The sequence below is a fragment of the Oryctolagus cuniculus genome, chromosome 11 (assembly GCF_964237555.1).
Source record: "Oryctolagus cuniculus chromosome 11, mOryCun1.1, whole genome shotgun sequence".
NCBI lineage: Eukaryota > Metazoa > Chordata > Mammalia > Lagomorpha > Leporidae > Oryctolagus > Oryctolagus cuniculus.
In genome coordinates, this window is record NC_091442.1 from 7,021,616 (window position 1) to 7,034,849 (window position 13,234).

Genomic DNA, 13,234 nt, shown 5'->3' on the forward strand with positions numbered 1-13,234 from the left:
ACCAGAGAAAGGAAGGGGTGAGAAAATGCCTCCTTGTAAGACCTGGCCGTTAACTGACCAGCCTTTCCAGTCTGTTCTCTGCCACCCAAGTGCCAGTGACTGCACTCAAATGGAAGCTCCATGGAGGTGCACTTCCACGGTGGAAATCTTTCAAAGATGAACGTTCTTCATGTACCCTACGGTCAGTGGCGAGCAATATTTGGGTTTGCACACTGATTGTTTCACAGATGTTAAGTTTGTTTTCTTAACTAAACCAAAAGTTCTTTGAGGATAAGAGCTGTTGTTGCACCAGCCTTGAAAACAAGAACCTCTAAGTATCATCAACCGCTGACAGCATTAGTTGCAGGACTGGGAGCAGAAATAAACATTAATTGGGTTTGTGCTGTGTTAAGTCCTCTGTGATGAGCCTCTATTAGGTGGGCATTAAGTCTTTCTATTTTTACAGAAGGCTGAGACTTATCCATATTAAATAAGCAGCCCGGAAGTCACATAATCAGTCAGTGAGTTGGGATTTTCATGTAGTCTTATGTCCAAGTCTAAGCTTTTAAACCATTACATGGTAATGGAGTCATTCATCCACCCACTCTTTCAACAAATCTGCATCAAGTGCCCTCTCTGTATCAGGCACTGTACTAGGCATTAGGGTACAACTTAGAAAGAAAGGAGAAAAATCCTAGCCTTCCTAGACTTACATGCTCTTTGGGGAACAAAGACAATAAACCCACAAATAAAATACAGAAACTCCCATAGGAGTGGGTGATAAGTCCAGGCAGAAGAAGGGGGAGAAAAGAAATAAGATACAGTGATCCAGAGGACCTCATGGAGAAGGGGGGATTTCAGGAAAACCTGAAGGAGGTAAAGAAGTCAGACCTATGAGGAACAGCGCTCTAAGCAGAGGGCAGAGCAGAGCAAAGATTCTGCACAGTCATTGGTGGCATCAGCCACCAGGCAACGTGGTATGTATTACATATCCGAAGGCTCACTGGGGCTGCTGTATTGATAATGGATGAGGGGAGTGAGGGGCCGGGAGGGAGACAAAAGAAGAAATTATTGCAACATCACAGAGGCAGAGGATGGGGTGCTGAACCAGGTTAGCAGCAGTGCATAATATAAGAGAGAGTCCCAGTCTGGACAGAGCCCACAGACAGGGGTGGGGAATTTCTTTTTCTTTTTTTTTCTGCCAAAGGCCATTGGGATATTTAGAGCATCATTCGCAGGCCATGCAAATTGTCAACCTAAAAATTAGTCTGCTATAGATTTATTGAATGTTGAGTCCTGCCTGTAGTTGCCTTAACAGGGCCAAATCAAATGATTTCTCAGGCCTTACACAGTCCACAGGTTGGATGTTCCCCAGCACTCTCAGAAGGTCTCCCAGTGGGTTGGTTATACAGTGAGACAAGGCAGAAGAGAGAATGACCAAGTTTGCTTGCTTGCTCAACTGGTTTTTAGCTTGGCAACTAAAACATTGGGACAATTGGTGGCTGAGAGAGAAATGACTCTAGGAGAAGTAGACGGGAATGAGTGCAGTAAGTTTGAGATGTTGGTTAGAGTTCTAAGTAGAGGTATGGGATTGACCAGAGAATTTGCTAGAGTGGAGTTCAGAGAGGTCCAAGTTGATAAATTTTTGATAGAGCAAAAATATTTAAAGACAAGTAACTGGGGGCATTGTGGTGCAGCAAGGTAAGTAGCTAGCTGGGATGACCCATATCAGTGGACCAGTTCAAGTCCCAGCTACTCTGCTTCCAATTCAGCTCCCTGCTAATGAGCCTAGTAAGGCAGCAGATGATGGCCCAAGTGCTTGGGTCCCTGCTACCCACATGAGAGATCCAGATGGAGTTCTGGACCCTGGCTTTGCCCTAGCCTAGCCCAGATGATGGCAGGCATTTGGGAAGTAAACCAGCAGAAGAAAAAATAAACTGATCTCTCTCTCTCTCTCTCTCTCTCTCTCTCTCTCTCTCTCTCCCCCCCTACTTTTCAAATAAATAAATCTTAAAAGAAATAACCAAGACAAGTACCTGAGGGGCTACATGTAAACAAAGAAAATAAGTCGAAGGTTAAGGTCTGAAAGTTACATCAAGGACAGCCATGACAGTTTTCTAAAATTTTTAAGAGAGTTAAGCCTCCACCTGCAGTGCTGGTATCCCATACTCTGCTAATGCGCCTGGAAAAGCAGTAGAAGATGGCCTACATGGGAGATCCAGAAGTTCCTGATTCCTGGCTTCACCTGACCCAGCCCTGGCCATTGCAGCCATCTGGAGAGTGAGCCAGTAGATGGAAGATTCTCTCCCTCTACCTATCTCTCTTCTTTCTCTCTGTGTATCTCTGCCTTTCAAATAAATAAATTAATCTTTAAAAAATTTAATTATTTGAGAGGCAGAGTGACAGGGGAGGGGGTGGGTGTGAGAGGAGAGAGCTCCCACTCACCCACTCACCGGTTCACTCCTCAATACCTACAATGACAAGGATTGGGCTGGGGCTGAAGCCAGGAGCTGGGAACTCAATCAAGATCTCCCATGCCCACTCCTGGCCACCCCACCAGGTCTCTGACTTAAATAAATATTGCTTTTAAATAAAAAAAAAAATCTCCCATGAAGATGGCAGCAACTCAGTTCCTTGAGCCATCACTACTGCCACCAGGGTCTACACTGGCAGGAAGCTGGAGTCAGGAGCCGAGCTGGAAACTGAACCCAGGCCCTCCAGTATGGAACACTGGCATCTTAACCGCCAGACTAAATGCCCACTCCCCGTGGCAATTATTAATTTAAAAATTCTCTCCATTGCAAGTGAAGAGCCCATATGACGCCATGTAAATCATGCACTGGTAGGTTAGTGATGTGCAAATTGCCTGATTCACCACTCATCTAAGAAGAAATTTTTAGTGCTTTTGGTGGATGAATCAGATGGTTATAAATAACCACTCTCCTCCCCACCCCAGGACCCCCAAATAGTAACACCGACATTCCCGAACAAACACCGCACCCAGGGCGTGGCTTGAGACCTCTGTGAGCCCATGTATTTAAGAAAAGTTGATGTGAAGATTCCAAGATTTCTGAGTTAATCAAATAATATTTCATTAAACTTTCTCAAGTTAAAAAAAAAGAGTCTATACATATTTGATTGTTTGACCACTAAACTGGTCAGGATCTCAACTAAAGATAACCACTTACCTGTGACCCACTTGAACAGAGATGTTCTTAGAACGCTCTCTGTCTTGGGACAGGGATTCGGAGCAGCAGGTAAGTTGCCACTGGGGATGCCTGCCTCCCTTATCAGAGGCCTGGTTAGAGTTCTTCTCCCGCTTCTGGTCCAGCTTCCTGCTAACATGCACCAAGGGAGGCAGCAGGTAATGGCTCAGGCACTTGGGTCCCTGTTATCCATATGGGAGACCAAGACTGACTTCCTGACTCCTGGTTTCAGGCTGGTCTGGCACTGACTGTTGTGGGTACCTGGGGAATGGTCCAGTGCATGGAAGATCTCTTTATGTCTGCATCTCTACCTTTCACAGAAAATAAAAATAAATAAGCAGATAACTTTTCATACTAAAAGTAGTAGCTGTCCCATAAAAGTATATACCATAGAAATATATATTCATTAATTTGTAAAAGCTTCATCTAGTAAAAACATCTAGAGCTGCATAAACATTTATGCCTTTAGACACTTCTAGAAAGAAAAACAGACACTTCTACATAGGAAAACAGAAATCAGTAATTCCTATATCTCTCCACCAATCCTAACTCAGACTAGAGTACACCAAAGAACACAATAAACCAAAATCAATCTTCTACATGGTCATTGCATTTTCACAACTATTTCCTGATCTCCTGCTCTGAGGAACATCATTAAGTCATGTTCACTGTGTAGACTACAAAGCCAAGGCCAAGAAAAGCCAAGAGTCCTAACACCAACAAGTACAGAAGCAGAATGTGTCCCTCACCCCTCTTTTCTCAAACCTGAGGGAGCATTCCTTGCACAACAGCTGCTTGCCATAACGTGCTGTTTTCTAGTTTAATTATAAAACCTCCCAAACATGGTGATAATCCACAAATGCTTGTTTGGATTCCATTAATAAAACCATTGTCCAATTAGTTCCTAAGGAGGACCACAAATTGCAGGCCAGACGCTCACTCTGGTCTCCAGTGCACATTTCAGCAGGCACCTACTGCACACTCTCTCCGTGCCAGGCACAAAGCTCTTCTCTTGGAGATGAGAATATCCATTCAAACTTTAGTTTACATAGCGTTTTGACAACTATGCAATCAGCCCACTCTATAAATCATATTCCAGGACATTTCTAAAAATTAACAAGTCATTAAAAACCAATGTTAACAACTAAGATGAGATTTATTTTATCATATTTTGACCCTTTCTCTCCATAACTATAATTCATTGGATATCCTGAAATCTATTTGGATGTCAACACAGACAAAAGGAATAAATCTTAAGAAAATACGCTGTTCACTGGCATCCAAAATACTATAAAATATAAACTGAATGCAGACTAAACTATATTTCATTTCCTTCTGCTTCAAATATCTGCCCATAAATGTTGGCACACATATAGGACAACTGTAATAACATAGGAAAATAATCTCAATTACCACAAACTAGAAAGTAATGGTAACCAGTCTTTCAAATAAATCACCATGTGTCGCAATTTGGCCTAAACTCTGATCCTTATGAATAATGCACATTGTATGCATTAATAATGCATGGCTTCTTCCTATTGGAATGCTCCTTAACACAGAATGAATGTCTATTACCAATTCTCTGAATTGGCAGATGGAATAAATCTAATGTAGAATGGTATTTTTAATGCTCTCTTTAAAAATGTAATGGTTGGCAGACCCATTGGTTATCAAAAAATAAAAGAGTTCCTACAGTTCTTGCCTAATCCATGGGGGTTGCATGGTCAAATATCCCAACACTGGTTGCTCTCCCAGATGAGACCATTTGCATAGCCCAGAAGAAAAGCAAGGAAACTTTGGCAGAGCTGATGGGGATGGGTTAACTGTTCCATTTCTCCCTACTTATACATTTACATATTCACAATAACTCAGTACATAATTGCCAAAACAATGATAACGATAACCAGGAGGGGGAAAAAAAGACCAACATGATTCAGACAAGAGTTTTATTATAATTAGGGACATTCCTCCCTAGCTCAGTTTTCCACAGTGAAATCTGTTTTCAATGTTCAGGGAAATTATCAGACATAGAAGAAAAGTTCAGAGCCCAAGGGAGAGCAAGAAGCCAAACGACAGATAGGGGTCAAGAAGGATGCTCAGCCCACCACTCCTGCACATCAGCACTCACCCACCCATCCTGACTACTGCTAAAGTAAACTTGGCTCCCCTAGCCCATAGCACACCACCAACTGCAACAGCAAGAACACCTGCTACAAGGCACATGGGCAGTTGAAATGAAATGAAATGAAATGAAATGGGAAGAAAGAGAGAAAGAAAGAAAGAAAGAAAGAAAGAAAGAAAGAAAGAAAGAAAGAAAGAAAGAAAGAAAGAAAGAAAGAAAGAAAGAAAGAAAGAGAGAAAGAAAGAAAGAAAGACTGACTCCAGCATCTCCCCCTCCCTCAATAATTCCTTCGCCCTCACGCCAGCCCAAAGAGAAGCAAACAGAACAGGTTCTCTCCCTGTTAGTCCCCCCAGGAAGAGCAGAGTAAGGGACAAAAAGCGCGTTTGGAACCTCCTGGGCCCACATCCGTCCCCACGCACCCTCAGACTCATTCATGCTTTGCTTTCAGAACACCCTCAGGACGCACTTGCTCTGGGGTTCGCATTCTGGTCCACCGTAACTCGTCTTCCAGTGGGGGTCCAATGCGTATTCCACCCCGACTAAGGACAAGGAGAAATTAGGATTTGGGCTTCTACGCGAAATGGGCCTGCCCGGGGGCTGCCCCACTCCTCCTTTGTCAACACCTGGGACAAGGGGTAGTCATTGCCCGGGACCACGCGTCCAAGAGACCCCTCTCCCGGCAGAATCCTCTCCCCGGGGTCATGGGGTCACCGACCTGGTTCACACCCAGAGCGTCTGCGCCCTTCTCAGCCAGGCGACCCATGGCCTGGAAAAGTTAAGTTGGCGTCGGCCACGGAAGACAGGGGCGCTGGGGGCTCCCGGCAGGCGCAGCACCCCCGCCCGGCTTCTCAGCTCCAACTCCCATGGCTACGGAGAAATATTTATTTCGAGTGGATGGGCACCGGTGGCCACTGAAGCCGACACGCGGCCACCGACAGAAAGCCAAGTCATCCGAGAGATAAAGATAGATCCATTACACACCCAGACGCCGGCCGGGCAGTGACAGCCCCGGGAGATGTCCATTTCGGCGGCGAAGCCACAGCGAGATTGAGCAACGCGCGGCCAGGACCTCCTGGGACGCTGGCTAAGGATAAAAACCATGGATCAGGCAAAGGGGAAAAAAGGAGGAAGATCGATACTTACCCCTAGGCGCCTGCTCCGGATCCTCACGTACCCTTGCTTCACTATGTCATTAAAATTGGAAGCCATCCCAGACAGCCGGCGACCGCCGTACCCAAGCGCACGCACTCTAAGAGGCTTTGGCGAGGATTGAGGGCAGGGTCAAGAGAAGGAATGGGAGGGGCGGGGAGAAAGTTGGGCAGGTGAAGCGGCTTCGGCTGCGGCTCCGCGGGGCTTCAGACAGCGCACATCACTTTCTCTGCGCCCCAAACCCTGGAAGTGGGCGGCCGGCTTGCAGCCACTTCGGGGAGCGCAGAGCGCGCGGCGCAGGGAGGCGAGGCTGGAGCGCCGGCGTCAGCTGACTCCGTAGCCAGCCAGGAGGAGGAGCGGCGGCAGCTAAGGGATCCAGGAGGAGAAGGGGGTGGAGGGAAGAGGAGAGGGGGCGGGGGGCGCAGAGGAGGGGCCGTGCGGGTCCCAGCGCCGCGCCGCGGCCACCCGCGAGCAGACGCACCGGATTGCGCCCCTGCCCTCCTCCCCTCGCCGTCCGCCCACCTTTCTCCGCACGGCAGCCCTTCCGATCCCTCCCAGGCCTCGGCCTCGGAGCGCGCCCCAGCCCGCCCCCACACCTCGCCCACAGCCTGCCGAGACAGCGCGAGCTCTCTTCGCGCTCCCGTGGCTTATTTTGGAGGAGAGGAAATTTCACTTTTTCCCAGCTGCTGCCTTCCCCGCCTCTCCCCGAGCAGGGTTGATGTTCCGTGCGCGCGTCCGGGGAGGTGGTGTTGCCATGGTGTGCCGTGACCTTGGCAGAGAGCAACGGGGGATGCTGTGGTGGCTCGAGGAAGCGCCTCCTGGGGTTGCCTGCACGCTGGGTCCAGCCCTCAGACGTGTGCCTTTCTCGCGGGACTCTGTCTCCCCAAACCCTGGCCCCGAGGAGGTGCTCAGCCAATCCTCAATGGCTATCAAGTGGCTATCTAGACCCTTTGCAGGGATCCGCTTACCTAGAGTCCCTGCAGGGTTTGGGTGCACCCATGTGAATTCCAGGTCTAGTTAGACCTCGGGAGACTGGCAGTAGAGCTCAGCCTGCAACCATTATGAGAGTCTGTAAATGCGGCCTAGAAAGTCAGATTAAAAGGGGCCCGGATTTGACTCTCACCAGCCCGCGGCCATATCATCTTCCAGGAGCTGATCAGGGTTAAAGCCGGTGGAGCACCAGCCTGCCCGGCATTATGCTAATCTTGTTAAGGGGATGATGAGTAGGTTACTAGCATCCACAGGTGACAGAAAGTGAAAATCAGAAGCGTTCAGCCGCTGGCACTTGCCCTGGGCCCCACTGCTAGCCACCATCTGCGCCGGGATGGAAGGGTGGGGTGTGTGGTGCCCAGGTCTGCTCCTAAACGCTGGGCTGGACCTTCTTGGAAGAGCACATGTTAGTGCTTTATCATTTTCATTGTCTATGGAGGCAAAGAAGGAATCAGAAGTTAGACAGTTCCTGTTCACCGCAGTGGATCAGACCAAGTGCAGGTGACCCACGAGTAGTGTTAAGGAGAATTCACTTATCCAGTGGCCTGTTGGTTCTGATGGCAACGCCAATCCTTTCAGCTCCAAAGCTACGTGACTTCCCTTTCTTATGACTGAGAACACAGATGTTTGTCACCTGACTTAGCTGGTGTCCAAGAAGAGAATCATCGGGTGTCCCGTGGGAGAACCGAGTCTAAAATTGCAACAACAAGAAGCAAATATTCCAGCAGGGAGAACTCTTTCTGTCATTTAGTGAATCAATCACTCTGGGTTCACATTGCCCTTCTATGAGAATTGAATTTTAAGTATGGATCTTTCACTTAATAGGGTAAAATGGTAAGATCGTTTGGAAAGCTCTTTCTGAAGGGTTAAAACTTTTTAAAAAACATACTTTCCATGCTTGCCATGAAAGGCACTTGTCCAACGCTTCATTGGTAGACCAAATCTACACTATCATGGAAATAAAGAATGGAGATGTTGAGGGGTAAAGAGCTTGAAGTGCATGGCCCAGAAACAATTACGACAAAAACTAAGGTGGAGAAATCTACCCCGTGACAGTCGATGTTGAGTATATAATCAGCATCCAAATATCATTAAACTGGACACGAAGAAACTAGAATCAAATAGAAAATATCAAACCATATCTGACAAAGCAACTGATTTTTTTAGTTGCAAGATTGAATTCAGCATATGGTTTTATTTCTTTGATAAATGCAACCTTACATACATGCGAAATATGCAGGCTATGGAGACTGGCTGTCAAGGCTGAGCAGTGCTGAGATTTGCACATCCCTGAGAATGAGTGCTTCCTTCAGTCTCCCGTCCCAGTGCTGGTGCCTGGTCCTGATACTGTCCTTATTAAATTAGGGTTCATTAAAAATCATGGATGTGTGCTCCAAAGAGAAGCCATTTATGAGCAAGGACTCTTGTCCTGCGTGGGCATCGTCGATCTGATACCAAGCTACGCCATGCACTGAAACAGGGCCTCCCTGTGCCTGCAGCATGGCAAACAGCAATCCAGGGTGAACGTGGCCCACCACATTCAAAGCAGAAACTCGTTCTAATGGAGACACACAAGCCGCTCTTGCCCTTCCCTCTGCATTCCATTCCGCAAAGTGCTTTTTTTTTTTTTTTTGACAGGCAGAGTGGACAGTGAGAGAGAGACAGAGAGAAAGGTCTTCCTTTGCCATTGGTTCACCCTCCAATGGCCGCCGCTGCAGCCGGCGCACCGCGCTGATCCGATGGCAGGAGCCAGGATCCAGGTGCTTTTCCTGGTCTCCCATGGGGTGCAGGGCCCAAGCACCTGGGCCATCCTCCACTGCACTCCCTGGCCATAGCAGAGAGCTGGCCTGGAAGAGGGGCAACCGGGACAGAATCCGGCGCCCCAACCGGGACTAGAACCCGGTGTGCCGGCGCCGCAAGGTGGAGGATTAGCCTATTGAGCCACGGCGCCGGCTCGCAAAGTGCTTTTTATCAACATCGTTATTAGCACACGATAGCTGCGCAGGACAAGAAGTTATGTTCAGAAATGCAGGCTTCTGCGCTCTCCCAGAGCAGGCGCGCAGTTTGTACGCTTTATTAAGGGAGGTTGTATTCTTGCCAACCAAGTACCAGAGAGCACCAAGGCTGGGGCTGCCATGGCGCTTGGCCAACACCCTTCCCAAAAATAACTTGAGCTTTGGCCCTGCCGCCTGCTGCTCTCAGTGGGAGTGTCACAGAAACATATGCAGCTTTTCCTCGGGCAAGGTGAGACGGCACTGACCAAAGTGACCTGGCTGTTGCCAAGAAGGGCGGTGGCTTGCTCTGTGGTCAGGGCTCTCCTCCGCCGGTTCTTATAAGGGGAAGAGGAATGGCTTGGAAGGTGACACCAAATCAGATGAGAGAAAATCTGGGAACAGGTCTGCTTCCTTCCTTCCTTCCTGCACTCAACAAGTATTTGTGTGAGTACCAGCTATGGGCAGGTATTGCCCCAAATAAGATTACACTTGCACCCTATAAGGTTCCAGTCCCAATAGAACAGGTAAAGCCACCGCCTGTAGGGCTGGCATCCCATATGGGTGCAGGTTCGAGTCCCAGCTGCTCCACTTCCGATCCAGCTCCCTGCTAATGCTCCTGGGAAAGCTGGAGAAGATGGCCCAAGTCCTTGGGTCCCTGCACGACCTGGGAGATCCAGAAGAAGCTCCTGGCTCCTGGCTTCAGATCAGCTCAGTTCTAGCTGTTGCGGACATCTGGGGAGTGAATCAGCAGATAATAGAGCGCTCTCTCTCTCGCTCTCTCTCTCTCTGCCTTTCAAATAAATAAATCTTTTCAGAAAATGGTTAAGATGGTAACTTTAAAAAATAGACTGAAGGGAAAAAAAACCCACATTAAATAGCTACAGATGGTGGTGGGAAGAAACTCAGTGACATGCAATGTGGGGAGTTTAAGGAGCTCTACTTCAGAGAAGAGAGCGTCGGTCAGGGAAGCCTTCTTAGAGGAGGTAACGTTTATGGTAGGATATGGAAGATGAGAAGCAGCTGTGGAGACCGTGGGGCGGGGGTGGGAGTGTGGTCCTGCTGTACAGAAGAGAATTTGCAGAGCCTGCAATGCCAAGAAAAAACCAGGCAAGTTCAAGGAGCTGTAGAAGGGACAGCAGGTCTGACGCCCAGAGGAGGGAGTGAACAGTGTGGAAGGCAGGCCTGGGGGTAGGAAGTGCCAGTGTGACCCAAGGCCTCGCAGGTCCCAGCAAAGAGACTGCACTTTCTTCAAAGTCACAAAGAAGAAGCATCTGATCTGTGTTTTAAAATATCGGCCAGTCTGATGAATTAAAAAAAAAAAAAAAAGACAAAGGACTGAACTGAACTGGAAATGGTGAGAGCATATAAAATCTACTTCTAAAGGCCGTTACCCCAGGTCTTCAGAATAATGCATGCCAGTGGGAATGTGAGTTTTTATCAGCTGATACAAGTGTTTGGGAGCATAAGTGATGACAGCTGGTAACAAATTAAAAACTTTGATAATTGCTTACCATTGATCCCCACAATTCCAATTCTGGAGATGTATCCAAAGTCACAAATATTTACTTACAAGAATGTTCACAACAGTGCTACGATGCTGGTGGGAGTACGACCGTTTGCTCTTTCTCATGGAGCTTGTAAGAGTGCCTGAGTGATGTACGTGCTAACAGCTCCACCCACAACCGTCTCTGGCCACCTTTACCCAATCAGCTTCCAGGAATCCAGTGCCCCAGAGGTGTGTTGGGTTTCCTTTGCCCTTCCAGGTGGTCCCCTGGGGGCATCTACTCTAAGACAATCCTAGTTGTTCACTCTGTGGTTAGCTGGCCAGAGGAAAAGCTCACTGGGGGCTGTCCCCATCAGCTAACTTCCACGCAGCTGCTGCTCTTATCTGTGCCACAGGCAGGACAGTCAGCCAGCCTCAGATCTCACCTTGAGGCTAGCAGGGGTGGGTGGGGCAGACACCTGTGCCTGTGTCCCCTTTCTGGACAAGTTGCATATCTAGCCTTCTGGGTGATCTTGAAAACCGCTCCACTGCTTTCAGCTCTGTGGTGAGTTCCCCTGTCCATGGTTCCCAGGGGAAGGAGAAAGCTGTCCGTGGAGACGCCTTCTTTCATCTCTTTCACCACAATGTCGCATTTGGGGTGCAGGGGCACGATGAGCCCCTGCTAAGGAAACGATTGTGAGCTGTGCTTTGTGTCCATTTCTGCATGGATGCCCCAGCACCTTGCTTTAGACTGTTGTCTAAATGTTTTTCCTCTCCAGGCCTTTAAGGCTTCTGCTGTCATGAAGCCACCAGAAAGAGCCCCATTTGCCATTTAGCATCCTGTTACAAATCCGTATCATCACTGTTAAAATGTGTGGAAAAGGTGTCCCTTGTTTGCTCATTCGGCAGGTGTTGTTTGAGCCAGCCAGGCTCATATCCGGGGAGGAGGGAGTGGATGGAAGCGGCCAGATGCTCCAGCCTCGGGGAGGTGGCAGTTGGTGGCTGGGAGTGAGGTTCCAGAGGAGCTGGATTGTGTACAGTTCTGCCCGGGGAAAGTCGCATGGTGCTGTATCAGGTGGACGACGACAAAGGACCTGTGTCAGGTTGGGAGGTGGAGAGAGAGAGACTGGGGGCCTGAGATGGGATGAGGGTAGAGGGAGTGGTGGGGAGAGGGCCAGCAGGGGCCGACACAGGACAGAAGGGCGTGTGGACGGTGAGCACCAAGAGAAGGTGAGCAGGGCTGCAACTGGGAGAATGGGCAGAGACTGGTGGGCAGTGGAGTCAGAGAGGACGGAAGTGTACAGTCTGAAAAGTTGTCTGTCCAGCAAGGTCTCACTTTTTAATGACATGCTTTTTATATACATCAAACCTGGCTGACTGTGTCTCCCCTAAAATACTAGCGGTGGATGTTTGGTAGCAGAATAATGATGTCCGTGTTCACCTGTATAATTTTTTTTCTAAAAACAATACATTCCAAGTGCAAATTACTGTTTCTTTGTGCACAGATAGGTTATGCATCCTAAGTTTTATAACATAGGACACAAAAAGTTCACTTCTGGTGTACTTGGCTGGGACTCAGGGAAGAGTCTACGACCCTTCGCCTCTCCCCGATATTTTCAGTTTCTTTTGGATGAGAATTGCCCTCCTCTCTATAGGTCACAGCAAAACATTCAGTGAAAATCCAGGCCAATGCACAAGAAAAACACCAGCGAGAGACTCGGCACATAACAAAGGCATTTGGCATTTAGAGGGCCAAAAGGAAGCATGTACCCAGGGCTTGTTGCAACAAGATTAGAAGTCAATATTGCAGAGGCCTCTTTAGGGCCATTTCCCTACTTCGCGGGGTGACTTTGGGCTAGCCATTAATTTCTCCCTGCCTCATAGCCTGATCTGGAAAACAGAGATAAATGGGCGCAGCCTTGTTGGTTCCGTCTGTTGAGGTCCCTGGATAAAACGTGTGAAGAGGGCACAGTCTCGCATTCCAAGAGCTCTGCCAATGTTAATTAATCCTCACAGCACCCAAAGCCCTGTGATATTATCCACGTTTCACAGCTGAGGGACTCGAGGCAGAAAGTCTAAATGACTGGTCCAGAGACACAGAAGCCTGCGTCAGGTTGGGAAAGGATTAGCACTCAGCAGCACTGGCATCCAAAGAGTAAGCATTTTAATGTCACTTCGAGAATGCCATTAAATCAAGTCTGAGAGGTTTATATTTTCAAAACATAGTTTCTGCATCAATGAATTTTAGGCACGGAAAAAAATTAAACACAATGGGGCCCACCCATGTGCAGTTTCAGGGACTGCTTTTCTG

At 48.2% G+C, this 13,234-nt stretch overlaps 1 protein-coding gene across 4 annotated transcripts in view; it reads right to left on the reverse strand.

Annotated features, from left to right (window-relative positions):
• Nucleotides 1-7,241, reverse strand: part of DOK5 (docking protein 5) — a 159,778-nt gene extending 152,537 nt beyond the window's left edge. The window contains exon 1 of one of the 4 annotated variants that reach the window (XM_008274150.4): nt 6,451-7,241. In XM_008274150.4, coding sequence (XP_008272372.1) covers nt 6,451-6,516 — 66 coding nt within the window. In that variant the 5' untranslated portion in view covers nt 6,517-7,241. Of the gene's footprint in view, nt 1-6,022; nt 6,178-6,450 lie in introns of those variants that run through there. The other 3 variants (XM_070051663.1, XM_008274151.4, XM_070051664.1) reach the window with 3 other exon arrangements.
• Nucleotides 7,242-13,234: the final 5,993 nt, after the last annotated feature.